General features: G+C 33.7%; 5 protein-coding genes across 6 annotated transcripts; all 5 read right to left on the bottom strand.

Annotated features, from left to right (window-relative positions):
• Positions 1 to 4,708: 4,708 nt before the first annotated feature.
• LOC18035479 (defensin D2) lies at positions 4,709 to 5,226 on the bottom strand. The gene is made up of 2 exons (XM_006423263.2): positions 5,151 to 5,226; positions 4,709 to 4,881 (listed from the first exon to the last, which is right to left on the bottom strand). The coding sequence occupies exons 1-2, from the start codon at positions 5,224 to 5,226 to the stop codon at positions 4,709 to 4,711; spliced, it is 249 nt and encodes an 82-aa protein (XP_006423326.1).
• A 2,759-nt stretch (positions 5,227 to 7,985) lies between these two features.
• On the bottom strand, positions 7,986 to 8,349 carry LOC112095758 (defensin-like protein 1). Its single transcript, XM_024177884.1, has 2 exons — positions 8,274 to 8,349; positions 7,986 to 8,161 (listed from the first exon to the last, which is right to left on the bottom strand). Exons 1-2 carry the CDS (start codon positions 8,347 to 8,349, stop codon positions 7,986 to 7,988), a joined length of 252 nt encoding a protein of 83 aa, XP_024033652.1.
• Positions 8,350 to 10,646: 2,297 nt separating this feature from the next.
• LOC18034480 (defensin-like protein 1) lies at positions 10,647 to 11,461 on the bottom strand. Its single transcript, XM_006423264.1, has 2 exons — positions 11,386 to 11,461; positions 10,647 to 10,819 (listed from the first exon to the last, which is right to left on the bottom strand). The coding sequence occupies exons 1-2, from the start codon at positions 11,459 to 11,461 to the stop codon at positions 10,647 to 10,649; spliced, it is 249 nt and encodes an 82-aa protein (XP_006423327.1).
• Positions 11,462 to 14,484: 3,023 nt separating this feature from the next.
• On the bottom strand, positions 14,485 to 14,848 carry LOC112095754 (defensin-like protein 1). Its single transcript, XM_024177880.1, has 2 exons — positions 14,773 to 14,848; positions 14,485 to 14,660 (listed from the first exon to the last, which is right to left on the bottom strand). Exons 1-2 carry the CDS (start codon positions 14,846 to 14,848, stop codon positions 14,485 to 14,487), a joined length of 252 nt encoding a protein of 83 aa, XP_024033648.1.
• Positions 14,849 to 17,145: 2,297 nt separating this feature from the next.
• Positions 17,146 to 17,960, bottom strand: LOC18035227 (defensin-like protein 1). Of its 2 annotated transcripts, none has more exons than XM_006423265.2 (2): positions 17,885 to 17,960; positions 17,146 to 17,318 (listed from the first exon to the last, which is right to left on the bottom strand). In XM_006423265.2, the coding sequence occupies exons 1-2, from the start codon at positions 17,958 to 17,960 to the stop codon at positions 17,146 to 17,148; spliced, it is 249 nt and encodes an 82-aa protein (XP_006423328.1). The 2 variants fall into 2 exon arrangements, 1 of the variants encoding a protein (XP_006423328.1); XR_002904391.1 differs by lacking the exon at positions 17,885 to 17,960 and adding an exon at positions 17,457 to 17,484 and having other exon boundaries at positions 17,282 to 17,318.
• Between the last annotated feature and the right edge of the window lie 9,901 nt (positions 17,961 to 27,861).

Consider the following 27,861-nt stretch of genomic DNA (forward strand, 5'->3'; position numbering starts at 1 on the left):
ATCAAAACTTTGATCAATTCATTGATCTAATTCAAGACGAAACGAAGACCCCTTTCCTAGTTTAGTAAAGTAGTACATCTTTTAAAGTTTACTTTTTAGTTGAAATGATGTTTATTTGCTACATGTATACCAATTGATAAGGTGGCACAACTAAGCCAGGAAACTTGAAATTATGTTGGGAAAAAGTTGCTGGAACTCACTTTAATGGAGCTTTTTGTCTTCCAGTTCATGCAGGCATGTTTTCTCTTTCTCCACACCATTTTTCTAATTACTTTCTGTTTGGCGTTTGGTTGCATCAGAGGAAAGTTTTTGTTGCTAGTGATACAGATTATATTCTTAGTAGGACGGTTTAAGTTATTTTCCAGTTTATTTTAATAAACTAATTATTCAGTTTAATTTTGTTTGTTTATGTTATAGATTTATGAAAAATCTTAGAATGTGCATCAATGGTGATGGCTACAAGTTTATGTTGAAGACTTAAAATTATTTTGATTTGTCGTATAAAATTTGATCATTTGTAATTATGTCAAAGGTTTAGAATTATTATGTTTTTATTTATGTGAAGGTTGTTAAAATTTGAACACTTGTAATTTTATTTCTAATATAGAATTTGATTATTTGTAATTTTATTTCTAAATATGGAGGTTGTTAGAATTATTATTATTATTATTTTATTTGATCATTTGTAATTTTATTTCTAATATGGAGGTTGTTAGAATTATTATTATTATTGTTATTTTAAAAAAATAGAGGAAAGTGAAATATTTAGAAATTATTATTTAAAAAATAGGGATCGGGTCCCCGCTTTAATCCCGCTCAATTCGGGGATATACCCAAACTATCCCCCATTACAATTTTTCGGGTATGGGGCGGGTTCGGGGGAAAGCTTCTAAATTGGGTTCGGGTTTGGGGATCATGATCCCCGCCCCAACCCACCCCATTGACATCCCTATGTATTGTTCACGTAAAGGGTATTGTTCACGTATACGGTACTATTTACGTATACGGTACTATTCACGTATAAGATACTATTCATGTATATGGTACTATTCACGTATAGGATACTATTCACGTATACGGTACTGTTCACGAGAAACGGTGGGAGCGATCCAAGAATTTTGGCAGTGCAAAGTAGGGAATAGTGGTGTGAGTAGAGCAATTGTTTGGTTTTGTACATGTCTAGGAAAGTTCTGTCACAAAGGTGATAAAAGCCAATGAGTCTGGGTTTTAAGTGGGCCGTTGTGACCACTCCAGTCTTTTCTAGGAACTTTCCTGGTGTGCATTTTCACACATACTCATAACTATTCAAGGTGGTACACTAGCTTATGTGCGGTATTCATTAATAAAATGACAGCAAAGTATGAAATTGAGAAGTTCAATAGGAATAATTTCTAGTTGTGGAAAATGAATATGCGGGCAATTTTGAGGAAAAATAATTGCTTTGCAGCAATTGAAGAAAAGCTCATGGAGATAATTGATGATGACAAGTGGAATGAGATGGACGACAATACAATTGCTGATCTACACTTGTCACTTGCAGATGGGGTGTTATCCAGTGTAGAGGAGAAAAAGATAGCAAAAGAAATATGAGATATTCTCACAAAATTGTACGAGGCTAAGTCGCTACACAACAAGATTTTCTTAAAAATAAGACTCTTTACTCTTTGAATGGTGGAATCTACATCGGTGATCGATCATATCAACACTTTGAAGACTCTATTTTCGCAACTCACAACATTGGTTCATAAAATAGAGGAAAATGAACGTGCAGAGCTTTTACTTCAAAGTCTACCAGATTCGTATCATCAACCTGACGAGCAACAATCCAGCGGACTGTCTAATTTTCGACGATATTGCAGCCTCCGTATTAAATGAGGAGAGTAGGCGAAAAAGTAAGGAAGACAGAAAAGTAAGTTCGCAATAAGCAGAAGCGCTATCGGTGACGAGAGGGAGATCAACGGAATGTGGCCCTAGTGGGAGTCACAATCATGGTATGTGAAAATCCAGAAGTAAGAAGAATATTAAATGCTACAATTGTGGCAAGAAATGGCACGTCAAGAAAGAGTGTTGGAACAATCAGAAGAAAAGAGAGGGCAAAGAACTTGAGTCATCAAATGCTCAGGGGTGTGTAGCAAGTACCTCGGATAATGGTGAAATTCTCTACAGTGAGACAACAACTGTTTCAAAAGGTATAAAATAGCTATCTGACACATGGCTCATAGACTCACGAGCTACCTAGCACATGACCTCTCGGAGAGAATGATTCCACACATATAAACCTATCTCAAGAGGATCTGTATATATGAGAGATGATCATGCCTTGGAAATCACTGGCATTGATACTATCAAAATAAAAATGTTTTATGGTACAATTTGCACAATTGAGGAGGTACGACATGTCAACGACCTGAAGAAAAATCTATTGTCTTTGAGACAATAGATAGTCATGGGTGCAAAATTCATGTAGAAAATGAGATCATGAAGATTTCTAGATGCGCGCTTGTATTGATAAAGGTATAAAAGATCGGTGCTAATTTGTTTATGCTTAAAGGGGAAACACTACAGGAAGTTGATGCGTGTGTCACGTCAAATGGAGAAGAATCAATGATGACGTGCACCTCAAACTCAGTCACATGTCAGAACAAGGTTTGAAGATTCTCTCTGAGCGAAAATTACTTCCAAGGCTCAAATCGGTTAACTTACCGTTTTGCGAGCATTATGTTACAAGCAAGCAGAATAAATTAAAATTCAGCAGATCTAACAGCAGAAGTAAATGCATTATAGACTTGGTTCATTCTGATGTTTCGGAATCGCCGTATATGTCCATAGAGGTGCAAAGTACTTAGTGACTTTTATTGATGATTATTCTAGGAGATATTAGGCGTATCCAATTAAGAAAAAGTTAGATGTGTTTCCAGTGTTCAAACAGTACAAAACACAGGTAGAACTTGAATCGAGGAAGATGATAAAGTGCTTGAGGACAGATAATGGTGGAGAATATACAGACGACGTGTTTCTTGCTTTCTGTAAGAAAGAAGGTATTCAGAGGCAGTTCACAGTGGCATACACTCCTCAACAAAATGGAATGACGGAGCAAATGAATAGAGCTCTTACAGAAAAAATAAGAGCTATGTTGAGGATTGCGGGTCTACCTAATTCATTCTGGGCAGAAGCAGCCAAGACTATCTCTGTGGCAAGCACCACGACCTGCACCCTCACGTTCTTGGCACTGCCTATCACAATTTTCTGTTATTCCCACGAACATATTGCACGCATACATAATTTGCAAATGTCAACCTCATGTCATACAAACTCACAATTGTAGTTCAATATTTAATAGGAGAATGACAATTTCCCCTAATAGTTTTGTTGAGCTTATAGTTCAACTCTACAATTTTTTATAATAATACTTTGTTAATTGCATCATTAATGTCAAATTTTTTACAAAAATAATACTCCTCTTATAAAAAATAAAATCATTATTTTATTAAAGTTTCAACGTTAAAGCGTAATGAGATATTATGAAAGCTATTGTAAAAGGGTGAGTGGTCATATAGGAAGGGCAGAGAAGGGTAGCCCTTAGAAGATTTCATTTAGCCCTAATAACTTTTATGATATTTTTTATAATCACTAAATAAATAAATTTTTTTATATCAGCCCTTAACAAAATTTTTAATGAAATAAACAACATTCATATTAGTCCTTAAAAATATTCTTTCAACGAAATATTACATTAGTTTAAACCGAGTTAATTTTCTAGCTTCACCCTTATAAATGGTAAAACCCAAAACCCATAAGACGAAAGTGTCAAACTCCTTATTTAACATGGACAATTAGTGAGCTTTACTCCTTAGAAAAGGGTAAAAGATCATTTTTTTTTCCTATATTTTGAGGTTAGTCTACGTTTAATCTCTGTATTTTTAAAAATACCTCAAAACATCATTACCATAACTTTTTTGTTCCTTTGGCTTACTTTTAGAATATTATCCTCTTCAAAAAATAAAATAGAAATATGAAGAACATATATTAATTTTTGTGAAACACCCTACTAAGGAGTTAATATATTGATTTTTTTTATTAATGTCCAAAAAATGCTAATTTAATTTTTTTCCAATATTAATTTTTTTGACATACGTGAGCCTCTACAAAAACTAATATATATATATATATATATATATTTTAATTTTTGGATTAAATTGATAATTTAATTTTTTAACAAATGTAAAAAATATTATTATAAAAGGGTAATATTATAAAAGTAAGCCAAAATTAAAGAAATAAAAAATAATAGCATAAGTGTCAATAGTTTAACGGTAATGATATTCTAACATATTTTTAGAATTACAGGGACTAGGTAGATATTAATATGAAAATATAGAGATTAAATGAGTTTTTACCCCTTAGAAAAGACATTAAACCAAAACAAAAATGCAAAAAAGCAAAAAACTAACTCTTAAACATTTAACATATAACGCTTTTATATATATATTATCTTACATAATTACAATCACAATATAACGCAATACAATAACAACCCAAAGAAGAACACCTGATGATTATTTAATTATATGGCAGCTACAATTAGCTATCGATGGCTAACGGTAGCTCGTCGTTTCTCAAAACACAAGACGAGTAAAACAAACACACATGCACACAGTACATATGTAGCAGCAAAAGCAGCTTTATTCATATGTTGTAAGTGATTTAATTAGCAATTGTAGTAGCAGAAGCATGCAAATCCGGGGAAGTCGTAGTGGCAAGCCCCGTCAACTGCACCCTCCCTCTTGCGGCAATGATTCCTACAGCTTCCTGTCTTGATACAGGGACCAGTCCATTTCTGGGCGCGTTTCGAACATTGTTTTGCTTCTGCCACTGGCATTTCTGTAACATATACACAACATATTTAATGTACCCTGTAAGCCAATATCAGTTAGGCACGTGTGGGCTTTTAAATGGTATTTAGTGCACAAGTATACCCACATCGCTTAAGAGCAGTTATTTTAGAAAACTTCAACTATAAACTAATTTTTGAGTACGAGTTGGGCTCATATCTTTTTTAAAATGCACAACTTAACATCATAGGCACAACTTAATATCAAATTTTGATTGATGAAAAACTATTAAGTACAGATTGACATCAATTCACTCACCGAAGGAAGCAAAGAGTATGAAGAACGCAAAAATAAGAGCAACAGCTGTGGTAATGCTAGCAACTGACTTAGCCATTTTTGCACTTGCTTTGGTTTTAATTTGATGAAATTACTGAAGGCCCCAACCCCTATTTATACTTGGATATAAGCTGTCTCTTCGTGTCCACTCAAGATCCGCGAGAGACAAAGAAACAATAAATTAATTAACCCGGGAAATTTGAATTAGACACTAAAAAATGGATTCACACTCGGATTATTGACAAAAGATTTTACAGGTTATTCAAATAATTGTGAATTGGAATGACGTCCTCCCAATTGCTATATTCATATGCACTCTGAAGTAGTCTTAGTTGAAATCTTCAAATTTAAATATAATATCCAATTCCAACTTCAATGACCCACTCTTCCCTAACCTTGTCATTGACAAAAGATTTTACAGTTTGTTCAAATAATTGTGAATTGAAATAGTGTCCTGCCAAGTGCTATATTTCATTATTTCATATGCACTCTGAAGTAGTCTTAATTGAAATCTTGAAATTTAAATATCATATCTAATGCCCAACTTCAATGACCCATTCTTCCCTATAACCATGTTAAACCCTATCGAATTCTGTATATTCTATATATTGTATTGTATGGTTAATTGTCCTTATCAATCTGATTTACGACATACAGCACTTCATCTTTGTAGCAAAATGATGAGGCAAGTATCATTTTCTATTGCTTATAAACAGAAAATTAAACGTTTTATTCATAGTATTACTTTTATCAGTTTTATATAAACTTTTACAGACGATATAGAAAAGATAAATTCATTCTTGTTATCATTCAATTTAGCTCAAGGTCAATTTATACCAGAATATTGATAAGATAGAAAGAACTTAAACAATCATACTAAATAGGGGATTTCTTCCATATTTTTAATACTATAATGTCGATGATACATACTATTTTTACATTCAATGATGAAAATGATTTTGGCTCATCTTAGTCTTAATAAAGAAGAATTAATATTTAGGATCATAAAGTAATCCCTTTTTTGTGAAATTCTTATTTATTTCTGACAAAAAATCTTAAAGATAACAAGACAATTGAGGAGAAAATTCCTCCAAACATACATAAAATCCATGACAAAAAAAATGAAAATGAGCCAAAGCATTTCTTGATTACAAATTCTTGGGACATAACAGATTCGAAAATCTTACTTTGATACAGGTAAGTGTTAGAGATTAGAAGTAATATGAAACAACTCTGTATGAGTATGATGGATACCCTGGATCAGCTAAACAATGCACAACATAGTCATCCTAATCTTATTAAAGGGATGTATCCTCGACAACTTATTTGATCTCTTATGCTGTGGGGGCCAAATTCATTTATGTGGGGGAAATTTGTGAACTATGACCTTCAAATTCTTGTACGTGTAAGGTAAGAACTCTCATCTAAAAGCCTTGTTTTATTAGGTGATTATTGACATAGACAAATAAAATATAGCAACTGATTAGTGATTACGACAATGTTGATGCCTAATCAAATAGAATATTAATGATTTTTTTATGCTCATCGGATGTTAATAAGATAAGAATCGCGATGCAAAGGTCATCAATGTATATGGTACGCATGTTGATAGAGGACAAAAAACATTGTTTGAAATTAATATTTTTTTGGGTTTGAAGGTATTGGACTTTTCTTCTTTGACTATGGATATTAGTTTTTTTTGGAATCAAATACAGTATGATTACTAGAACATATTAAAATACTCAATAAACATGTTTATTAAAATACTCTTATTAAAGATTTCTCTCATTGTTTCTTTTTAAACCCTCCATCCACTCTTAATTCTCTCCCATCTTTTATCTGCCAGTATTATCCTATTTATAAAAGAAATTTAGGCTATGGACTTTCTAGTAATAAAATTTTTAAAACTTAAATAAAAAATGAGTCTAATGAATAATTTTATGGGTTCAAATAATTAATTCCGCCTACTCAAGTATTATTCTTTTATTTGTGGATAATAGTAACAGCGTACGATTTCAAAGATAACAATTCAAATGGGTAGGAAAGTCTTCCAATGAATATTAGATATTTAAATTAGTAGTTCGAAGATAAAATCCTAGTAGGATCATGGAGCGGGCATGACTGGATTAGCAACAATGTTTTTAAAAAGGTAGAGATGTGGGTAAAAATTAAAATAATTTTTTAATATTTTAACATCAATTAAATAAGACTTCTTAAAAAGTCGTTGGCTAGATCCTGGAGGTGATTACCTGCCAAATTCATTACATTGATTTTACCTGCAAAATTCATTACATTGATTAAGGAGTATCTGATTAGCAGATTTGATATTACTCGTATAGTTATAGGATGGATAAAAGTATTAATTGGAAAAAAAAAGTTAATGGAGAGTAAATGGTGGATATCATTATGTGGCTCGAACTCATACGCAGTTACGCTATTATAAATTGCAATCCTACCTATAATTAGGTTGAATGATCAAATGAAGATACAACAATCTTAAACTCACATATAAATTTGTAACAGTAGGAACAAATAAAGTGAAACATTAAACCAAACAATATTCAGTCATAGTTCAAGGTATACATTTATAAAAAAAAAAAAAAAAAAAGCACAATAAACATTGATTATTTTCATGAAAATAGCCACATATAACCAACAGTAAGGTTACTTATTATTTTAAATATTATTTCGTGAAACAGCTGCAGCTACATAGCTGACCAACACAACAGTAGCTTGTTATTTCCAAACACAAGAGGAATAAACACACAAAAGCAGCAAAAGGCATGCATGCAGCTTCTTCAAGTTGAGTAACTATAGCTAGCAATTGAAGAAGCAGAAGCAGGCAAAACCAAGACCATCTCTGTGGCAAGCACCGCTACTTGCACCCTCGCGTTCTCGGCACTGTTTATCACAGTCTTCTGTTACGAAGCACGGGCCAGTCCAAGTCTTACTACGCCGCTCGCATAGTGCAGCCTCTGCCGGCTTTGCCATTTCTGTAATACACAACACTTACACAAAATGATTAATTTCTAGTTAATTAAATTTTATAACGCATGCGTGCTTGCACAAACTTATCATCATGAAGTACACATCAATGTCACTCACCGAACGAAGCGAAGATGATGAAGAATGCAAAAAGAAGAGCAAAAGTCATTGTAAAGCCAGAAACAGATTTGGCCATTTTAATTTTTATTTGTTGCACTTGCTGAACTGGTTTATTATTTCGTGAAAATTGTAAGTGACCCTAGCCCCAATTTATACACTTGCAATGTAAGCTATCACTTCCCTTTTTGAGAAAGTTTCGATGAAATTTTTAGACCTTACTAGTTTTTTAATGTATCGATAAAGTGCAAGGTTTAATTCTTGTTTTGTATTAGTTCTTGTCCTCCTGTTTTTTTTAATTGATTCCAAGGAAATATGCCCATATATATTCACTTTGTTTCCCATGTTTATGCTTTGAAATTAACGCCGTTTGTTAAATTTAAAAGTTTATTATGATAAACACGTACATGTATCGAATTTACAAAATAAATTAATTTTTAAATAAACATATGATTTTAAACTTCCTATACGTGCACAATATGGTTGGCTATTCGGTAACCATCTCCCACGTTGGGAATATGTAAACAACAAATATATCAGTACCAACAAAGACAGATAAATCAACTCTTGATGGTGGTTCTAATCCAGATTCAAAAGATAGCTCATGATAGTTGTCCGAGGTTTGTTCTTAGCCTAATAAGTATTTTCAGCCGATGTGGCAAACGAGGTTGTGAGGCCAAAATAAAATATTTACAAAGTAATGAGGTAAAAATGTAAAATTTAAAAACAGCTAAATTTTATAATTTTATAATTATTTTCAAATCTTTTTCTTTTACGTTACTTTCTAAAAAATTTCAAAAAGTAAGCCGGGGGTCACCTTGATTTTTTTTTTTCTGGTTTTTTTAACTTTTAAAATTTCAAAGATAAGTTAGGGTTGCCTTGAAAGCCTTTGCTATAGGTTGCATTACTTTTGAAAAATTTTCAAAAAGTCAGGGGTCACCTTGCGCAAACGCTGTTCCGCTTCTATATTTATATTAATCTCGAACTTAGTTCAATATATATCGAGATTGCATATCAAGTGGAAACATAACATCACTGCTACAATAATCCTAAACTTTCATACTGTTGGGTGTGGGTACACAAAGATACATCAGCAATGGTACAATGAAACTTCATCGGGGCCAGACCAATAACTTAATTATATCTAGAATATAATGGGAGGGGAAAAAAATTCGATCCTACACAAATAATTTATCATCATGTGTTAAGTGACGATTGACTTTATTAATTATTGGTACAAAATTATAATGCCAAGCACCAATGATTAATTGAGATACAAAATCTTGGTTCTCCACTGCGTGTCTATATGTACACCATGTAATGTTGTCATCACCACCCAAAACTCTCTCTGAATTAAGCAGGTACCGGCTCTAATTCATCACAAGATTATTACTGCACTCGCATGAAGTGAAAATAGATTTGTTGGATATCCCTTATTCATATCTTTTCTCATTAGTCATAATTGTCCCATAGACAATAACAAATGTAGGATTTTAAAATGAATAAAAAAAGTTCTTTTCAATAATCTCATATTTATATTTTCTTTTAGTGTTTCCAAAAAAGAGAAACATGTAAAAAATATTTATTAGCTTGTTATCCGATTTTTTTTGGTCAAGTGATAGTGCTTCAGGTAATTTTTGTAAATAAAATTAAGTTTTGTTTCAAATAAGCACTCCCCCCAACAAAAAAAAGAAGGGGAGAAGGCAAAACCCAGATTGATTTTTTAACCGTTACTTTTCTCAAAATCCATACTCAAGTGGTCGGCCAAAGAAATTTGCGTAAAAACCACTCGGTCAAGCCCTTAGGGCTCATTGAGTACTCATTGATGGCGATATAATTAATTAATTCTAATGTGACCAAGTCATTTGCAGGTGAGAGAAAATTAATGTTAATTATATTTCACCAGCAGCTATATCCAATTTTGTTATTTTATATTATTAAGTCTCAAGATGGTTATGTTTCATACACATTTAACTAATTAAGAACATACTAAATACTTATATGGAATAAATAATTTTCATAATAGTACATGAATGTTCATTCCTGATGCTTGCGTATCATAGTAATATAAATAGCGTGAAGAGATGGAGTAACAACTTATAATTAGATTTGTAGAGTGTGGCTCATTATATGAGAATTACACAAACAAGCAATACAACAAAGACCCAACAAACATTGACTCGTTCCTTATTCAGAAGCTACGTACGGTATAGCTTGTTATTCAGAAGCTACGTATGGCTAACCGTACGTAGCTTGTTATTGTTCTAAACACAAGACGACTGAAACGAGACACATCACAGGAACGACAGCAAATTAATTAAGGTAGCCACAGCTAGCTTTCGCTGCTAACGATGGATATCTTTCATTGATAAGCAACTAGCAGTTGAAGTAACAGTAGCACGCATAACCAGCTCCTTGTCTGTAGCAAGCCCCGTACCTTGCATACTCCTGCTGCTTGCACTGCCTGCTACATTTCCCCGTGTTGAGACACGGCCCCGACCATGTCTTGCTACGCCGCTGGCACACTTTTGCTTCCGCCATTGGCACTCCTGTAACAAGCATACAAAATCATTAACGTGCACTTAGATATATAAGTTATTATCAAAGCTCATGGGTGTCAACAAATTCAGGTGGTAAAATGATCTCTTAGGTTGAAACAAGAAGTCTGAGGTTTAAACTCTGCTTACATGAATGGAAGCGGGCTTTATATTACAATATACCAATATACAAACACACACACACACACTAAAATCTGAAATTAAAAAAAGATTGTTATGAAAGCTTAATATGCATGCATATGAAACATATATATGATTTTGCTTCCCCTCTGGCATTTCTGTAACATATACACAGCATATTTAATGCACTCAGTTAGCTAATATTAGTTAGGCACGTGGGCTTATGAATGGTATTTAGTGTCAGACTCATGCGCAAGTATGCCCTCATCGCTTAAGAGCAGTTATTCAAGAAAACTTCAACTATAAACTAACTTTTTGAGAATGAGTTAGGCTCATGTCTTTTTGAAAATGCACAACTTAATATCATTGGCACAACTTAAAATCAAATTTTGATTGATGAAAAACTATTAAGTACTGGTTAACATCAAGTCACTCACCGAAGGAAGCAAAGAGTATGAAGAACGCAAAAATAAGAGCAAAAGCTGTGGTAATGCTAGCAACTGACTTAGCCATTTTTGCACTTGCTTTGGTTTTAATTTGATGAAATTGCTGAAGGCCCCAACCCCTATTTATACTTGGATATAAGCTGCCTCTTCGTCTCTAGCCAAGATCCGCGAGAGACAAAGACACAATAAATTAATTAACCTGGGAAATTGGAATTAGACACTAAAAAATGAATTCACGCTCGGATTATTGACAAAAAATTTTACAGTTTATGCAAATAATTGTGAATTAGAATGACGTCCTGCCAATTGCTATATTATATGCACTCTGTAGTAGTCTTAAGTAGTTGAAATCTTCAAATTTAAATATAATACGCAATGCGAACTTCAATGACCCATTCTTACCCATAACCTTGTCGTTGACAAAAGATTTTACAGTTTATTCCGATAATTGTGAATTGAAATAGTGTCCTGCCAAGTGCTCTATTTCATTATTTCATATGCACTCTGAAGTAGTCTTAGTTAAAATCTTAAAATTTAAACATCATATCCAATGCCCGACTTCAATGACCCATTCTTCCCTATAACCTTGTTAAACCACCCTATCGGATTCTGTATGTTCTATATATTGTGTGGTTAATTGTCCTTATCAATCGGATCTATGACATACAGCGCTTCATCTACGTTGCAAAATGATGGTGCAAGTATCATTTTCTATAGCTATAAACAGAAAATTAAACGTTTTATTCATAGTGTTACTTTTATCAGTTTTATGTAAACTTTTAAAGACGAAATTGCAAAGATAAATTCACTCTTGTTATCATTCAATTTAGCTTAAGCTCAATTTATACCAGAATATTGATAAGATAGAAAGAACTTAATCAATCATACTAAATAGGGGATTTCTTCTATATTTTCAATACCATAATGTCCATGATACATCCTATTTTCACATTCAATGATGAAAACGGTTTTGGCTCATATTAGTCTTAATTGAGAAGAATTAATTTTAGGATCATAAAGTGATCCTTTTTTTTTAACGAAATCCTTATTTATTTCGGACAAAAAGTTAAAAAAATAAAAAGACCATTGAGGATGAAAATCCTCTAAACATACATAAAAACCATAATAACAAAAATGAAAATGAGTCAAAGCGTTTCTTGATTACAAATTCTTGGGACATAACAGATTCGAAAATCTTACTTTGATACAAGTGTTAGATATTAGAAATAATATGAAACAACTCTGTATGAGTATGATGGATACCCTGAATCAGCTAAACAACACATAGCATAGTGATCATAATCTTATTAAAAGGATGTATTCTCGACAACTTATTTGATCTCTTATGCTGTGGGGGCCAAATTCATTTATGTGGGGGAAATTTGTGAACTATGACCTTCAAATTCTTGTACGTGTAACGTAAGAACTCTCGTCTAAAAGCCTTGTTTTATTAGGTGATTATTGACATAGACAAATAAAATATAGCAATTGATTAGTGATTACAACAATGTTGATGCCTAATCAAATAGAACATTTATGATTTTTTTATGCTCATAGGATGTTAATAAGATAAGAATCGCGATGAAAAGTTCATCAATGTATATGGTACGCATGTTGATAGAGGACAAAAACATTGTTTGAAATTAATATTTTTTTGGGTTTCAAGGTATTGGACTTTTCTTCTTTGACTAAGGATAGTAGTTTTTTTTGGAATCAAATACAGTATGATTATTTGAACTTATTAAAATGCTCAATAAACATGTTTACTAAAATACTCTTATTAAAGATTTCTCTCATTGTTTCTTTTTCAACCCTCCATCCACTCTTAATTTTCTGCCATCTTTTATCTGCCAGTATTGTCCTATCTATAATAGAAATTTAGGCTATGGACATTCTAGTAATAAAAATTTAAAAACTTAAATAAAAAATGAGTCTAATGAGTAATGTTATGGGTTCAAATAATTAATTCCGCCTACTCAAGTGCCGGTATTGTCCTATCTATAATAGAAATTTAGGCTATGGACATTCTAGTAATAAAAATTTTAAAACTTAAATAAAAAATGAGTCTAATGAGCAATTTTATGGGTTCAAATAATTAATCCCGCCTACTCAAGTGCCAGTATTGTTATTTATAAAAGAAATTTAGGCTATGGACTTTCTAGTAATAAAATTTTTAAAACTTAAATAAAAAAATAGTCTAATGAGTAATTTTATGGGTTCAAATAATTAATTCCGCCTACTCAAGTATTATTCTTTTATTTGTGGATAATAGTAACAGCGTACGATTTCAAAGATAACAATTCAAATGGGTAGGAAAGTCTTCCAATGAATATTAGATATTTAAATTAGTAGTTCGAAGATAAAATCCTAGTAGGATCATGGAGCGGGCATGACTGGATTAGCAACAATGTTTTTAAAAAGGTAGAGATGTGGGTAAAAATTAAAATAATTTTTTAATATTTTAACATCAATTAAATAAGACTTCTTAAAAAGTCGTTGGCTAGATCCTGGAGGTGATTACCTGCAAAATTCATTACATTGATTTTACCTGCAAAATTCATTACATTGATTAAGGAGTATCTGATTAGCAGATTTGATATTACTCGTATAGTTATAGGATGGATAAAAGTATTAATTGGAAAAAAAAAGTTAATGGAGAGTAAATGGTGGATATCATTATGTGGCTCGAACTCATACGCAGTTACGCTATTATAAATTGCAATCCTACCTATAATTAGGTTGAATGATCAAATGAAGATACAACAATCTTAAACTCACATATAAATTTGTAACAGTAGGAACAAATAAAGTGAAACATTAAACCAAACAATATTCAGTCATAGTTCAAGGTATACATTTATAAAAAAAAAAAAAAAAAAAAGCACAATAAACATTGATTATTTTCATGAAAATAGCCACATATAACCAACAGTAAGGTTACTTATTATTTTAAATATTATTTCGTGAAACAGCTGCAGCTACATAGCTGACCAACACAACAGTAGCTTGTTATTTCCAAACACAAGAGGAATAAACACACAAAAGCAGCAAAAGGCATGCATGCAGCTTCTTCAAGTTGAGTAACTATAGCTAGCAATTGAAGAAGCAGAAGCAGGCAAAACCAAGACCATCTCTGTGGCAAGCACCGCTACTTGCACCCTCGCGTTCTCGGCACTGTTTATCACAGTCTTCTGTTACGAAGCACGGGCCAGTCCAAGTCTTACTACGCCGCTCGCATAGTGCAGCCTCTGCCGGCTTTGCCATTTCTGTAATACACAACACTTACACAAAATGATTAATTTCTAGTTAATTAAATTTTATAACGCATGCGTGCTTGCACAAACTTATCATCATGAAGTACACATCAATGTCACTCACCGAACGAAGCGAAGATGATGAAGAATGCAAAAAGAAGAGCAAAAGTCATTGTAAAGCCAGAAACAGATTTGGCCATTTTAATTTTTATTTGTTGCACTTGCTGAACTGGTTTATTATTTCGTGAAAATTGTAAGTGACCCTAGCCCCAATTTATACACTTGCAATGTAAGCTATCACTTCCCTTTTTGAGAAAGTTTCGATGAAATTTTTAGACCTTACTAGTTTTTTAATGTATCGATAAAGTGCAAGGTTTAATTCTTGTTTTGTATTAGTTCTTGTCCTCCTGTTTTTTTTAATTGATTCCAAGGAAATATGCCCATATATATTCACTTTGTTTCCCATGTTTATGCTTTGAAATTAACGCCGTTTGTTAAATTTAAAAGTTTATTATGATAAACACGTACATGTATCGAATTTACAAAATACATTAATTTTTAAATAAACATATGATTTTAAACTTCCTATACGTGCACAATATGGTTGGCTATTCGGTAACCATCTCCCACGTTGGGAATATGTAAACAACAAATATATCAGTACCAACAAAGACAGATAAATCAACTCTTGATGGTGGTTCTAATCCAGATTCAAAAGATAGCTCATGATAGTTGTCCGAGGTTTGTTCTTAGCCTAATAAGTATTTTCAGCCGATGTGGCAAACGAGGTTGTGAGGCCAAAATAAAATATTTACAAAGTAATGAGGTAAAAATGTAAAATTTAAAAATAGCTAAATTTTATAATTTTATAATTATTTTCAAATCTTTTTCTTTTACGTTACTTTCTAAAAAATTTCAAAAAGTAAGCCGGGGGTCACCTTGATTTTTTTTTTTCTGGTTTTTTTAACTTTTAAAATTTCAAAGATAAGTTAGGGTTGCCTTGAAAGCCTTTGCTATAGGTTGCATTACTTTTGAAAAATTTTCAAAAAGTCAGGGGTCACCTTGCGCAAACGCTGTTCCGCTTCTATATTTATATTAATCTCGAACTTAGTTCAATATATATCGAGATTGCATATCAAGTGGAAACATAACATCACTGCTACAATAATCCTAAACTTTCATACTGTTGGGTGTGGGTACACAAAGATACATCAGCAATGGTACAATGAAACTTCATCGGGGCCAGACCAATAACTTAATTATATCTAGAATATAATGGGAGGGGAAAAAAATTCGATCCTACACAAATAATTTATCATCATGTGTTAAGTGACGATTGGCTTTATTAATTATTGGTACAAAATTATAATGCCAAGCACCAATGATTAATTGAGATACAAAATCTTGGTTCTCCACTGCGTGTCTATATGTACACCATGTAATGTTGTCATCACCACCCAAAACTCTCTCTGAATTAAGCAGGTACCGGCTCTAATTCATCACAAGATTATTACTGCACTCGCATGAAGTGAAAATAGATTTGTTGGATATCCCTTATTCATATCTTTTCTCATTAGTCATAATTGTCCCATAGACAATAACAAATGTAGGATTTTAAAATGAATAAAAAAAGTTCTTTTCAATAATCTCATATTTATATTTTCTTTTAGTGTTTCCAAAAAAGAGAAACATGTAAAAAATATTTATTAGCTTGTTATCCGATTTTTTTTGGTCAAGTGATAGTGCTTCAGGTAATTTTTGTAAATAAAATTAAGTTTTGTTTCAAATAAGCACTCCCCCCAACAAAAAAAAGAAGGGGAGAAGGCAAAACCCAGATTGATTTTTTAACCGTTACTTTTCTCAAAATCCATACTCAAGTGGTCGGCCAAAGAAATTTGCGTAAAAACCACTCGGTCAAGCCCTTAGGGCTCATTGAGTACTCATTGATGGCGATATAATTAATTAATTCTAATGTGACCAAGTCATTTGCAGGTGAGAGAAAATTAATGTTAATTATATTTCACCAGCAGCTATATCCAATTTTGTTATTTTATATTATTAAGTCTCAAGATGGTTATGTTTCATACACATTTAACTAATTAAGAACATACTAAATACTTATATGGAATAAATAATTTTCATAATAGTACATGAATGTTCATTCCTGATGCTTGCGTATCATAGTAATATAAATAGCGTGAAGAGATGGAGTAACAACTTATAATTAGATTTGTAGAGTGTGGCTCATTATATGAGAATTGCACAAACAAGCAATACAACAAAGACCCAACAAACATTGACTCGTTCCTTATTCAGAAGCTACGTACGGTATAGCTTGTTATTCAGAAGCTACGTATGGCTAACCGTACGTAGCTTGTTATTGTTCTAAACACAAGACGACTGAAACGAGACACATCACAGGAACGACAGCAAATTAATTAAGGTAGCCACAGCTAGCTTTCGCTGCTAACGATGGATATCTTTCATTGATAAGCAACTAGCAGTTGAAGTAACAGTAGCACGCATAACCAGCTCCTTGTCTGTAGCAAGCCCCGTACCTTGCATACTCCTGCTGCTTGCACTGCCTGCTACATTTCCCCGTGTTGAGACACGGCCCCGACCATGTCTTGCTACGCCGCTGGCACACTTTTGCTTCCGCCATTGGCACTCCTGTAACAAGCATACAAAATCATTAACGTGCACTTAGATATATAAGTTATTATCAAAGCTCATGGGTGTCAACAAATTCAGGTGGTAAAATGATCTCTTAGGTTGAAACAAGAAGTCTGAGGTTTAAACTCTGCTTACATGAATGGAAGCGGGCTTTATATTACAATATACCAATATACAAACACACACACACACACTAAAATCTGAAATTAAAAAAAGATTGTTATGAAAGCTTAATATGCATGCATATGAAACATATATATGATTTTGCTTCCCCTCTGGCATTTCTGTAACATATACACAGCATATTTAATGCACTCAGTTAGCTAATATTAGTTAGGCACGTGGGCTTATGAATGGTATTTAGTGTCAGACTCATGCGCAAGTATGCCCTCATCGCTTAAGAGCAGTTATTCAAGAAAACTTCAACTATAAACTAACTTTTTGAGAATGAGTTAGGCTCATGTCTTTTTGAAAATGCACAACTTAATATCATTGGCACAACTTAAAATCAAATTTTGATTGATGAAAAACTATTAAGTACTGGTTAACATCAAGTCACTCACCGAAGGAAGCAAAGAGTATGAAGAACGCAAAAATAAGAGCAAAAGCTGTGGTAATGCTAGCAACTGACTTAGCCATTTTTGCACTTGCTTTGGTTTTAATTTGATGAAATTGCTGAAGGCCCCAACCCCTATTTATACTTGGATATAAGCTGTCTCTTCGTCTCTAGCCAAGATCCGCGAGAGACAAAGAAACAATAAATTAATTAACCGGGGAAATTTGAATTAGACCCTAAAAATGGATTCACACTCGTATAATTGTGAATGGGAATGACGTCCTCCCAATTGCTATATTCATATGCACTCTGAAGTAGTCTTAGTTGAAATCTTCAAATATAAATATAATATCCAATGCCAACTTCAATGACCCATTCTTCCCCCTAACCTTGTCATTGACAAAAGATTTTACAGTTTATTCAAATAATTGTGAATTGAAATAGTGTCCTGCCAAGTGCTATTTTTCATTATTTCATATGCACTCTGAAGTAGTCTTAATTGAAATCTTGAAATTTAAGTATCATATCCAATTCCCAGCTTCAATGACCCATTCTTCCCTATAACCATGTTAAACCACCCTATCGAATTCTGTATATTCTATATATTGTATGGTTAATTGTCCTTATCAATCCGATTTACGACATACAGCACTTCATCTATGTAGCAAAATGATGATGCAAGTATCGTTTTCTATTGCTTATAAACAGAAAATTAAACGTTTTATTCATAGTATTACTTTATCAGTTTTATGTAAACTTTTAAAGACGATATAGAAAAGTTAAATTCATTCTTGTTATCATTCAATTTAGCTCAAGGTCAATTTATACCAGAATATTGAGAAGATAGAAAGAACTTAAACAATCATACTAAATAGGGGATTTCTTTGATATTTTTAATACTATAATGTCGATGGTACATACTATTTTTACATTCAATGATGAAAATGATTTTGGCTCATATTAGTCTTAATCAAGAAAAATTAATATTTAGGATCATAAAGTGATCCCTTCTTTATGAAATTCTTATTCATTTCTGACAAAAAATCTTAAAGATAACAAGACAACTGAGCAGAAAATTCCTCCAAACATACATGAAAACCATGACAACAAAAATGAAAATGAGCCAAAGCATTTCTTGATTACAAATTCTTGGGACATAACAGATTCGAAAATCTTACTTTGGTACAGGTAAGTGTTAGAGATTAGAAATAATATGAAATAACTCTGTATGAGTATGATGGATACCCTGAATCAGCTAAACAACACACAACATAGTCATCCTAATCTTATTAAAAGGATGTATCCTCGACAACTTATTTGATCTCTTATGTTGTGGGTGCCAAATTCATTTATGTGGGGAAAATTTGTGAACTATGACCTTTAAATTCTTGTATGTGTAAGGTACGAACTCTTGTTTAAAAACATTGTTTTATTAGGTGATTGTTGACATAGATAAATAAATATAGCAACTAATTAGTGACTACAACAATGTTGATGCCTAATCTAATAGAATATTTATGATTATTTTTTTATGCTCATCGGATTTAATAAGATAAGGATCACGATGAGAAGATCATCAATGTATATGATATGCATGTTGATAGAGGACAAAATCATTATTAGAAATTAATATTTTTTGGGTTTAAAGGATATTGGATTTTTCTTAGTTGACTATGGATAGTGACTTTTTTGGAATCAAATATAGCATGGTTATTTAAACCCATTAAAATACTAAATAAACCTATTTACTAAAACACTCTTATAAAAGATTTCTCTCATTGTTTCTTTTTCAATCCTCCATCCACTCTTAATTCTCTCCAATCTTTTATCTGCTAGTATTGTCTAATCTATAATAGTAATTTAGGCTATGGACATTCTAGCAATGAAAAACTTAGATAAAAAATAAGTCTAATGAGTAATTTGATGGGTTCAAATATTCTCACCTAATCAAATATTATTCTTTTAATTCTGGATAATAGTAACAAAGTACGATTTCAAAGATAATAATTCAGAAGGCTAGGAAAGTCTTCCAATGAATATTAGATATTTAAATTAGTAGTTCGAAGGGAAAATACTAGAAGGATCATGGAGTCGGAGACATGGCTGGATTGCCAGCAATTTTTTTAAACAATAGAGATGCGGGTAAAATTAAAATAATTTTATCAATTAAATAAAACTACTTAAAAGCCAGTTAGCTAGATCCTAGGGTGATTACCTGCAAAATTCATTACTTTGGTTAAGGAGTATCTAATTAGCAGATTTGATATTACTCGTATGGTTATATGATGGATAAAAGTATTAATTGGAAAAAAAGTTAATGGAGAATAAACGATGGATATCATTATGTGGCTCGAACTCATACGCTATTATAAATTACAATCCTACTTATAATTAGGTTAAATGACCAAATGAAGATATAACAATCTTAAACTCACACATAAAATTGTAACAATAGTAACAAATAGAAGTGAAACATTAAATCAAACAATATTCAGTCAAAGTTAAAGGTGAAAATACACAATAAACATTGATTACTTTCATGAAAATAACCACATATAACCAACAGCAGGTTAATTATTATTTTAAATATTATTTCATGAAACAGTTGTTGGAGAATTTACAAATAAAACACACTATTTTATTTCTTCAACAACACTCCTCACCAATTACAACTCTTATTTTTCACTCTCTACACCTTAGAGATTTTGTTACTTCACTTGATGCTTAAACCAAAGGGGAGAAGGGGTATTTATACATTAAACAAACTAATCACAAGTATTCATTTATTCAACTAATACATAAATCCTCACCATCCATTAAAGCCTATCACTCACCGACTTCACCAACCGCACCTAACACAAATAATTCAAATCTCACCAACCATACCTACTCATGGAATCTTCCATGAGTTGGGCTTGAATTTATTAATCTTGGATCAAGTTTATGATCCAACACCCCCCTTAAACTTGATCCTGTGACACCAAGCAAACTTCTGAATTTTACGAAGTCTTCTTACTTGAGTGGCTTAGTGAAGATATCAGCTGCTTGATCTTGTGATTTAACATACTTGATTTGCACTTCTTTTCTTGCAATACACTCTCTTATGAAATGATAGTGAGTGTCTATGTGTTTGCTTTGATCATGAAAGATTAGATTTTTGGATAGGGCAATTGCTAATTTGTTATCAACATAAATCTCGGTTGGCTCTTCTTGTGGCAAACCCAACTCCTTCAGTAAATTTCTGAGCCAAATTGCATGACAAACACTTGATGTGGCAGCTACATACTCAGCTTCACAAGTGGATAGCGTGACAATATGTTGCTTCTTTAAGATCCATGTGAAAGCAATATCTCCCATGAAGAACACAAATCCTGTGGTGCTTCTTCGATCATTTACATCTCCACCCCAATCGCTATCACTATATCCAACAAGCTTGTAGTCATTAGAAAATGAGTATAACAAGCCGAAATTAGTTGTACCTTTGATGTAGCGAAGGATTCTTTTTGCAGCTTTAAAATGGGCGGTCTTTGGATTCTCCATGTATCGGCTCACAAGTCCAACAGCATAAAGGATATCTGGTCTTGTGCATGTCAAATAATGTAGGCTTCCAACCAAACTTTTAAAGAATGTTGGATCTATATCTTCGCCTTCATCATGTTTGGATAATTTAACTCCGCATTCCACTGGCGTGCTTATAGGCTTACAATAATTCATCTTGAACTTATTGAGAATCTCATTTGCATAACTTTCTTGGGAGATAAATATGCCTTCTTCCTTTTGCTTGACTTCAATTCCAAGATAATATGTCATCGGTCCGATGTTAGTCATATCGAACTCTTTGATCATCACTCTCTTGAACTCTTCAAACAAGCTTGGATTACTTCCAATAAAGATGAGATCATCTACATACAGGCACACAATCAAAATATCCCCATCTTTTTCTTTGACGTAGAGAGCATGTTCATATGGGCATTTGGTGAAGCATTTCTCTTGAAAATACTTGTCAATTCTGCTATTCCATGCCCTTAGTGGTTGCTTTAACCCGTAAAGAGCTTTCTTCAATCTCAAAACTTTGTCTTCATGTCCTTTCACCACATAGCCCAATGATTGTTCGATGTAAACTTCTTCTTCAAGGAATCCATTCAAGAAAGCAGACTTGACATCCATTTGAAAAATCTTCCATTTGTTCTGAGCAACCAAAAAAATAATAAGTCTAATAGGTTGAAGTCGAGCTACAGGAGTAAATACCTCGTCGTAGTCTATGCCAGTCTTTTGACTATAGCCTTTTGCAACTAGCCTCGTCTTGTGCATTTCAATTTCTCCCTTTGCGTTTCTTTTCGTGTTGTACACCTATTTGACACTGATCGTCTTATGCCCTTTAGGAAGAGTAGTAAGCTCCCAAGTATCATTCTTCACAATGGCTTTAATTTCTTCATCTATTGCAATTCTCCACTTCTCATCTAGTGCCGCTTCTTGGAAGTTGACTGGCTCACAATCAGCAAAGAGACAAAAGAGAGTGAGATTATCATGTCTCTTAGTTACCTCATAGAGATCTTAAAGACTCCTTGTATGTTCTTCGGTTCTTTCATTTAAGAAAGATGGCGGTGAATTTCCATATATGTTTGATGATGGTGACATAGGTGGAGTAATTGGCTCTTATTGTTATTTTACTCGTTTTATCTGTGTATGATCGTCTTCTTCAATGGGAAAGAAGTTGAAGTCATCCACACCAGAGCCAAAATCTCATTCTCCTTCTTCATCAAAAATTACATCTCGACTGATCACGATTTTCCCATTGTTTGGATTGTAAAGCTTGTATCCTTTGGAGTTGTTGTCATAGCCGATAAAGATAAACTTCTCACTTTTGTCATCCAGCTTGGCTCTATTTCGTTTGGTACATGTACATGGGCAATGCTTATGAAAACTCTTAGATAGGTGATGCCGGGCTTTCTTCCACTTCAAGTTTCTTGTTGGAGATCGATTGGATAAGTAGACTGCACATGCAACAACTTCAGCCCAAAATTCTTTTGGTTGCCTCTTACTCTTAAGCATGCTTCTTGCCATGTCGAGGATGATTTTGTTCTTCATTTTTGCAATACCATTTTGTTGGGGGGATCTTGGAACTGTCAAAGGGCGTTGAATTCCATTTGCTTCATAAAACTCTAAAAATTCTTTGGAAGTGAACTCTCCACCTCGATCAGATCTCATGGCTTTAATTTGATATCTACTTTCTTTTTCCACTGCAGCTTTAAACTTCTTGAAAGTTTCAAAGACTTCTGATTTCTGCTTCAAAAAATACACCTAAGTTTTTATTGAAAAAATCATCTATGAAGAGAATGAAGTAGTTACTTTTACCAAAGGAGTTTGGTTTGAATAGACCACACACATCAGTATGAATGAGCTCGAGTGGCTTCTAAGTTCTTGAGTTTGACTCCTTTGGAAAGCTCTTTCTGAACTGCTTGCCAAGTAAACATCCTTCACAAAGTTGATCAGGGTGATTGATGTATGGTATGCCTTTCACCATATTCTTCTTAGATAGTAGCTTCAGTCCTCCAAAGTTGAGATGCCCTTATCGAAGATGCCAAGTCCATGATTGATCTTTGTGACAGGCTTTGAGACATTTTACAACATCATTTTGAATATTTAAAGGAAACATTCTATTCTTCGACATTCTCACCTTTGTAATTAGATTTCTTTTGTCATCTCTTAGAAAAAGAGTATAATCTTTTAAGTGAATATCATAGCCTTTTTCTAAAAGTTGACCAAACTAAGGATGTTGCTTTTCATATTGGGCACATAGTAAACATTCGAAATTATTTGGTGACTACCATCTTTTGCGCGAAAAAGAATGTTACCTCTACTCTTCATTGGTACTTTTGAATCATCTCCAAAAGCGACACTGTCATTCACATATTCGCTTAGTTGCACGAACATGCTTTTGTTTCCACTCATATGATTGCTAACACCTGTGTCAAGATACCATGTATTTTCTTGACCTCCACTTGTGTCATTGCGTGCTAGTAAAAGTGTGCCATCTTCACCATTTTTTTCTTCAGCATAGTTCACTCTCTCCTCAATTTTGGCGCTTGGAGCTCTATATTCTAAAGCATAATGCCCAAACTTTTGACAATTATAACACTGTACTTAGGATTTGTCATACCTCGATCTTGGATTACCTCTGCCTCGTCCTCTGGTTGAGCTTTCTCCTTTGGCATAATTGGAGTTATTGTTGAAATTCCAACCTTGTCCATGACCATGACCTCTACCTCGTCCTCGTCCTCTACCTCGAATATAGTGCATTTTCTTGTGGTCGGAGCTTTCTTCTCTTTTTTTTGGATTGACCTCCATCTTGAGAAGTTGTTCTTTGAATTCTTGTTTCTTTTTTAGTTTTTCTTCGTAGGCTTGCAACCTTCCTTGAAGTTGCTCAATCGTCATATCCTCAAGATCTCTTGTTTCTTCAATTGTCACAATAATATGGTCAAACTTCGAGTCTACTGATCGAAGTATCTTTTCAATGATCCTTACCTCTTTTAACTCCTCACCGTTTCTTTTTAATTCATTGGAAACGGTCACAACCCGAGTAAAGTAGTCAGAAATTGATACCTTCATGTGTAAGGACTCAAATTCTCCTCGTAATGTTTGGAGACGTACATTCTTTACTTGCTCCGCTCCTTTGTAAGAGGTCTCTAGTTTCTCCTATGCTTCTTTTGAGGAGGTTGTACCAGCAATCTTTTCAAAAGCATCTTCATCTAATAATTGAAAGATGAGATAGTTTACTTTATTCTCTTTCTTCTTCAAGTCTTTTAAATTCTCCTTCTACGCCGCACTTAAAGTGGCTTCATTTTCTGGCATAATAAAGCCTTTCTTCACGACATCTCATACGTCATGTGCACCCAATAGAGCCTTCATTTTAATACTCCAGTTGTCAAACTTACTTACCTTTAATTATGGAACTTAAAATGACAACATACCACCATTTGCCATAACTCACAAATTGAGTGAGAATTTAGAGATTCTAAATGCACAGATGAATCCAGCACGTTGAAAAACCTTGGGAAGGACTCGAGTCAACTTTCGGTCAACAGTCAACGTTGGTCAACGGTCAACTGTCAACGGTCAGCGTCGGCTTAGTAGTCTTGGTTCGGCTAGAGTTGGCTCTATTCGACTTGATTCGGTTCTGCTCGGCTCGACTTGGTTCAGTTCGGCTCAGCTTGGTTTAACTCGGTGAGTCGACTCAGCTTCAGGACAGAAAACTTCCGGCGGCACGTGTAGGCACGTCTAGTCTTGGATCGAGATAATTTTTACGGCGTCACGTTCCTCTCGTCGAGATCTTCGATTTGATATGCTATATGTAGGCTTGGCAAAATCCGGGTCCAGTCCGGGTTTTGGTGTTGCCCGGGACCGGACCGGATGAGTGACAAAAAACCCGGACCCGGGTTAAAACCCAGTTTTTCCGGGTGCGGGCCGGGCTCAAACCCAGCACCATCCGGGTCCGGGTTTTTGGTTCGGGCTTAGAAACCCGCGTGTAGTAACTTAATAGTAATGGCAATGTGGCATGCAATTCTCTCCTACAGAAGCTGAGAAGCAGAACCTTTTATTATTATCAACTATTAACTAAATAGCTAAAACCATATGAGAAAGTTACTTATGTCAAATAACAATGTAAATTTATTACACAAATAATAAATAAAAATTATTTCAATCTATTTAAAAGAAAAATTAGAGAAATCTAATATAAATAATAAAAAACTTAAAAGAAAAATTAAGCAAATAAAATTATAGACAAACTACTTAAATTCATCTAATTTTTAATCTAAACTCATTCAATCTATGTCAAAAAAAATTTAAATTCAACAATACAATAATCACTAAATAAATCTAAATATTAAAATAATATCCAACATATCATAAGTTCATAATTATGATACCAAAATACCAATTACCAATACAACATATGAAAATCTTAAAATATTCAACTCAAAAAATAGTTCATTAAAGAGTCAAAATACTTCCATGTAAAATAAGTAAATAACAAGTTCATGTCTAATTCCAAATTAAAAAAAAAAAAAGGTTCATGTAAAGTGCTCCCAAGCTTCAGAGGCTTTCTTCTTTTTTCCGGTTTCTTCCTTGCTCTTACTATCATTCACAGTTGACACTGAAATTTCCTCAACCTCATTATCAGTTTTATCTTCGACATTATGAGATAAAACTAGAACACTCGATGAATTGATTTCCACGTTGTCCGACATTGAGTTGCTCATTTGGTCTGTTGTTACAATAGCAAAGAAATTACAGAGACTGTCAAAAATACTAAATTTCATATTTTAGTAATATCATAAAAAATATAGCTCATATTACTGTATTACTTATGTTTATTATTATAAAAAATCAGCTCGAGCATACAATAACCAACCAAATCAACATCCAAAAAAATACAAAGCATAAATAAACATTATAACAAAAATAATCATAATAATTTATCATTTTTTTAACTAAGTCAGAAAAATTTTAACAAAGGAAAAATACAAAGCATAAATAAGCATAATTTATTTTCCCCTGATTTTGACTGCTAAACTCAAAAGGATGTAAAGATTATGTATTGGCAAAAATGCAACAAGGAAGGCAAAATTAAGAAGTAAAAAATCAATACCTGGGGCTGGTATTAGTGGCTGTGATGGTGGTTGAGAAAGTGGCGATGGAGAGTTGGAGACGATGGCGCTGACGGCGTCGGAGGGGGCCTCACCTACACGAACGACTCACTGTCACTGAGTCACAGCCGCACTGCCACTGGAGATGGAGCAACCGAGTAAAGCCGCGTGCCAAGCTGAGTCAGCAAACGAGAAAAGATGATGCCGACGAGCGACGGTGACGGTGGGTGGTGGTTGATACCGAATGCCGATGGTGATAAGAAGAGATTATGCCGGCGACAGCATTGCTGGCTTGCTGCTTATGCCTCTTTCAATCGGGAATTAGCCAATTAGGGATTTGGGTTTTGACATTTTTGTTTTTATATATATATATAGTTTTTAATTTAGAAACCGGGTCCGGTTCCGGGTTCCGGGTTTTTGGTGTTGAACCCGGACCCGTGCCCGAAAATGACCGGGTTTTGAAATTCTTAAACCCGAACCCGCATTTTCAGTGCGTGCGGTCCGGGTTTTGCTTAGACTGGATTGGTCGGGTCCGGGCCGAGTCCGGTTCGGGCGGATTTTTTTGACACCCCTAGCTATATGACTATATATAGCATCACGCACTAGCTCTGATACCACTTTGTTGGAGAATTTACAAACAAAACACACTATTTTATTTCTTCAACAATACTACTCATCAATTACAACTCTTATTTTTCACTCTCTACACCTTAGAGATTTTGTTACTTCACTTGATGCTTAAACCAAAGGGGAGAGGGGGTATTTATATATGAAACAAACTAATCACAATCATTCATTTATTCAACTAATACACAAATCCTCACCATCCATTAAAACTTACCACTCACCTACTTCACCAACCACACCTACCACACCTAACACAAATTCAAATCTCACCAACCATACCTACTCATGGAATCTTCCATGAGTTGGACTTGAATTTATTCATCTTGGATCAAGTTTATGATCCAACAACAGCTGCAGCTACATTGCTGTGACCAACACAACAGTAGCTTGTTATTTCCAAACACAAGAGGAATAAACACACAAAAGCAGCAAAAGGCATGCATGCAGCTTCTTCAAGTTGAGTAACTATAGCTAGCAATTGAAGAAGCAGAAGCAGGCAAAACCAAGACCATCTCTGTGGCAAGCACCGCTACTTGCACCCTCGCGTTCTCAGCACTGTTTATCACAGTCTTCTGTTACGAAGCACGGGCCAGTCCAAGTCTTACTACGCCGCTCGCATAGTGCAGCCTCTGCCGGCTTTGCCATTTCTGTAATACACAACACTTACACAAAATGATTAATTTCTAGTTAATTAAATGTTTTAATGCAC

This window comes from Citrus clementina, unplaced genomic scaffold (assembly GCF_000493195.1).
Source record: "Citrus clementina cultivar Clemenules unplaced genomic scaffold, Citrus_clementina_v1.0 scaffold_8, whole genome shotgun sequence".
In the NCBI taxonomy this organism is placed as follows: Eukaryota; Viridiplantae; Streptophyta; class Magnoliopsida; order Sapindales; family Rutaceae; genus Citrus; species Citrus x clementina.

Bases quoted from the DNA above. Each gene is read 5' to 3' on its own strand.
- LOC112095754 (XM_024177880.1), bottom strand. From the start codon at position 14,848: ATGGCCAAATCTGTTTCTGGCTTTACAATGACTTTTGCTCTTCTTTTT. The intron at 14,661-14,772 runs GTGAGTGACATT...TGTGTATTACAG, and splicing joins CATCATCTTCGCTTCGTTCG to AAATGGCAAAGCCGGCAGAG.
- LOC112095758 (XM_024177884.1), bottom strand. From the start codon at position 8,349: ATGGCCAAATCTGTTTCTGGCTTTACAATGACTTTTGCTCTTCTTTTT. The intron at 8,162-8,273 runs GTGAGTGACATT...TGTGTATTACAG, and splicing joins CATCATCTTCGCTTCGTTCG to AAATGGCAAAGCCGGCAGAG.
- LOC18035479 (XM_006423263.2), bottom strand. From the start codon at position 5,226: ATGGCTAAGTCAGTTGCTAGCATTACCACAGCTGTTGCTCTTATTTTT. The intron at 4,882-5,150 runs GTGAGTGAATTG...TATATGTTACAG, and splicing joins CATACTCTTTGCTTCCTTCG to AAATGCCAGTGGCAGAAGCA.
- LOC18034480 (XM_006423264.1), bottom strand. From the start codon at position 11,461: ATGGCTAAGTCAGTTGCTAGCATTACCACAGCTTTTGCTCTTATTTTT. The intron at 10,820-11,385 runs GTGAGTGACTTG...TGCTTGTTACAG, and splicing joins CATACTCTTTGCTTCCTTCG to GAGTGCCAATGGCGGAAGCA.
- LOC18035227 (XM_006423265.2), bottom strand. From the start codon at position 17,960: ATGGCTAAGTCAGTTGCTAGCATTACCACAGCTTTTGCTCTTATTTTT. The intron at 17,319-17,884 runs GTGAGTGACTTG...TGCTTGTTACAG, and splicing joins CATACTCTTTGCTTCCTTCG to GAGTGCCAATGGCGGAAGCA.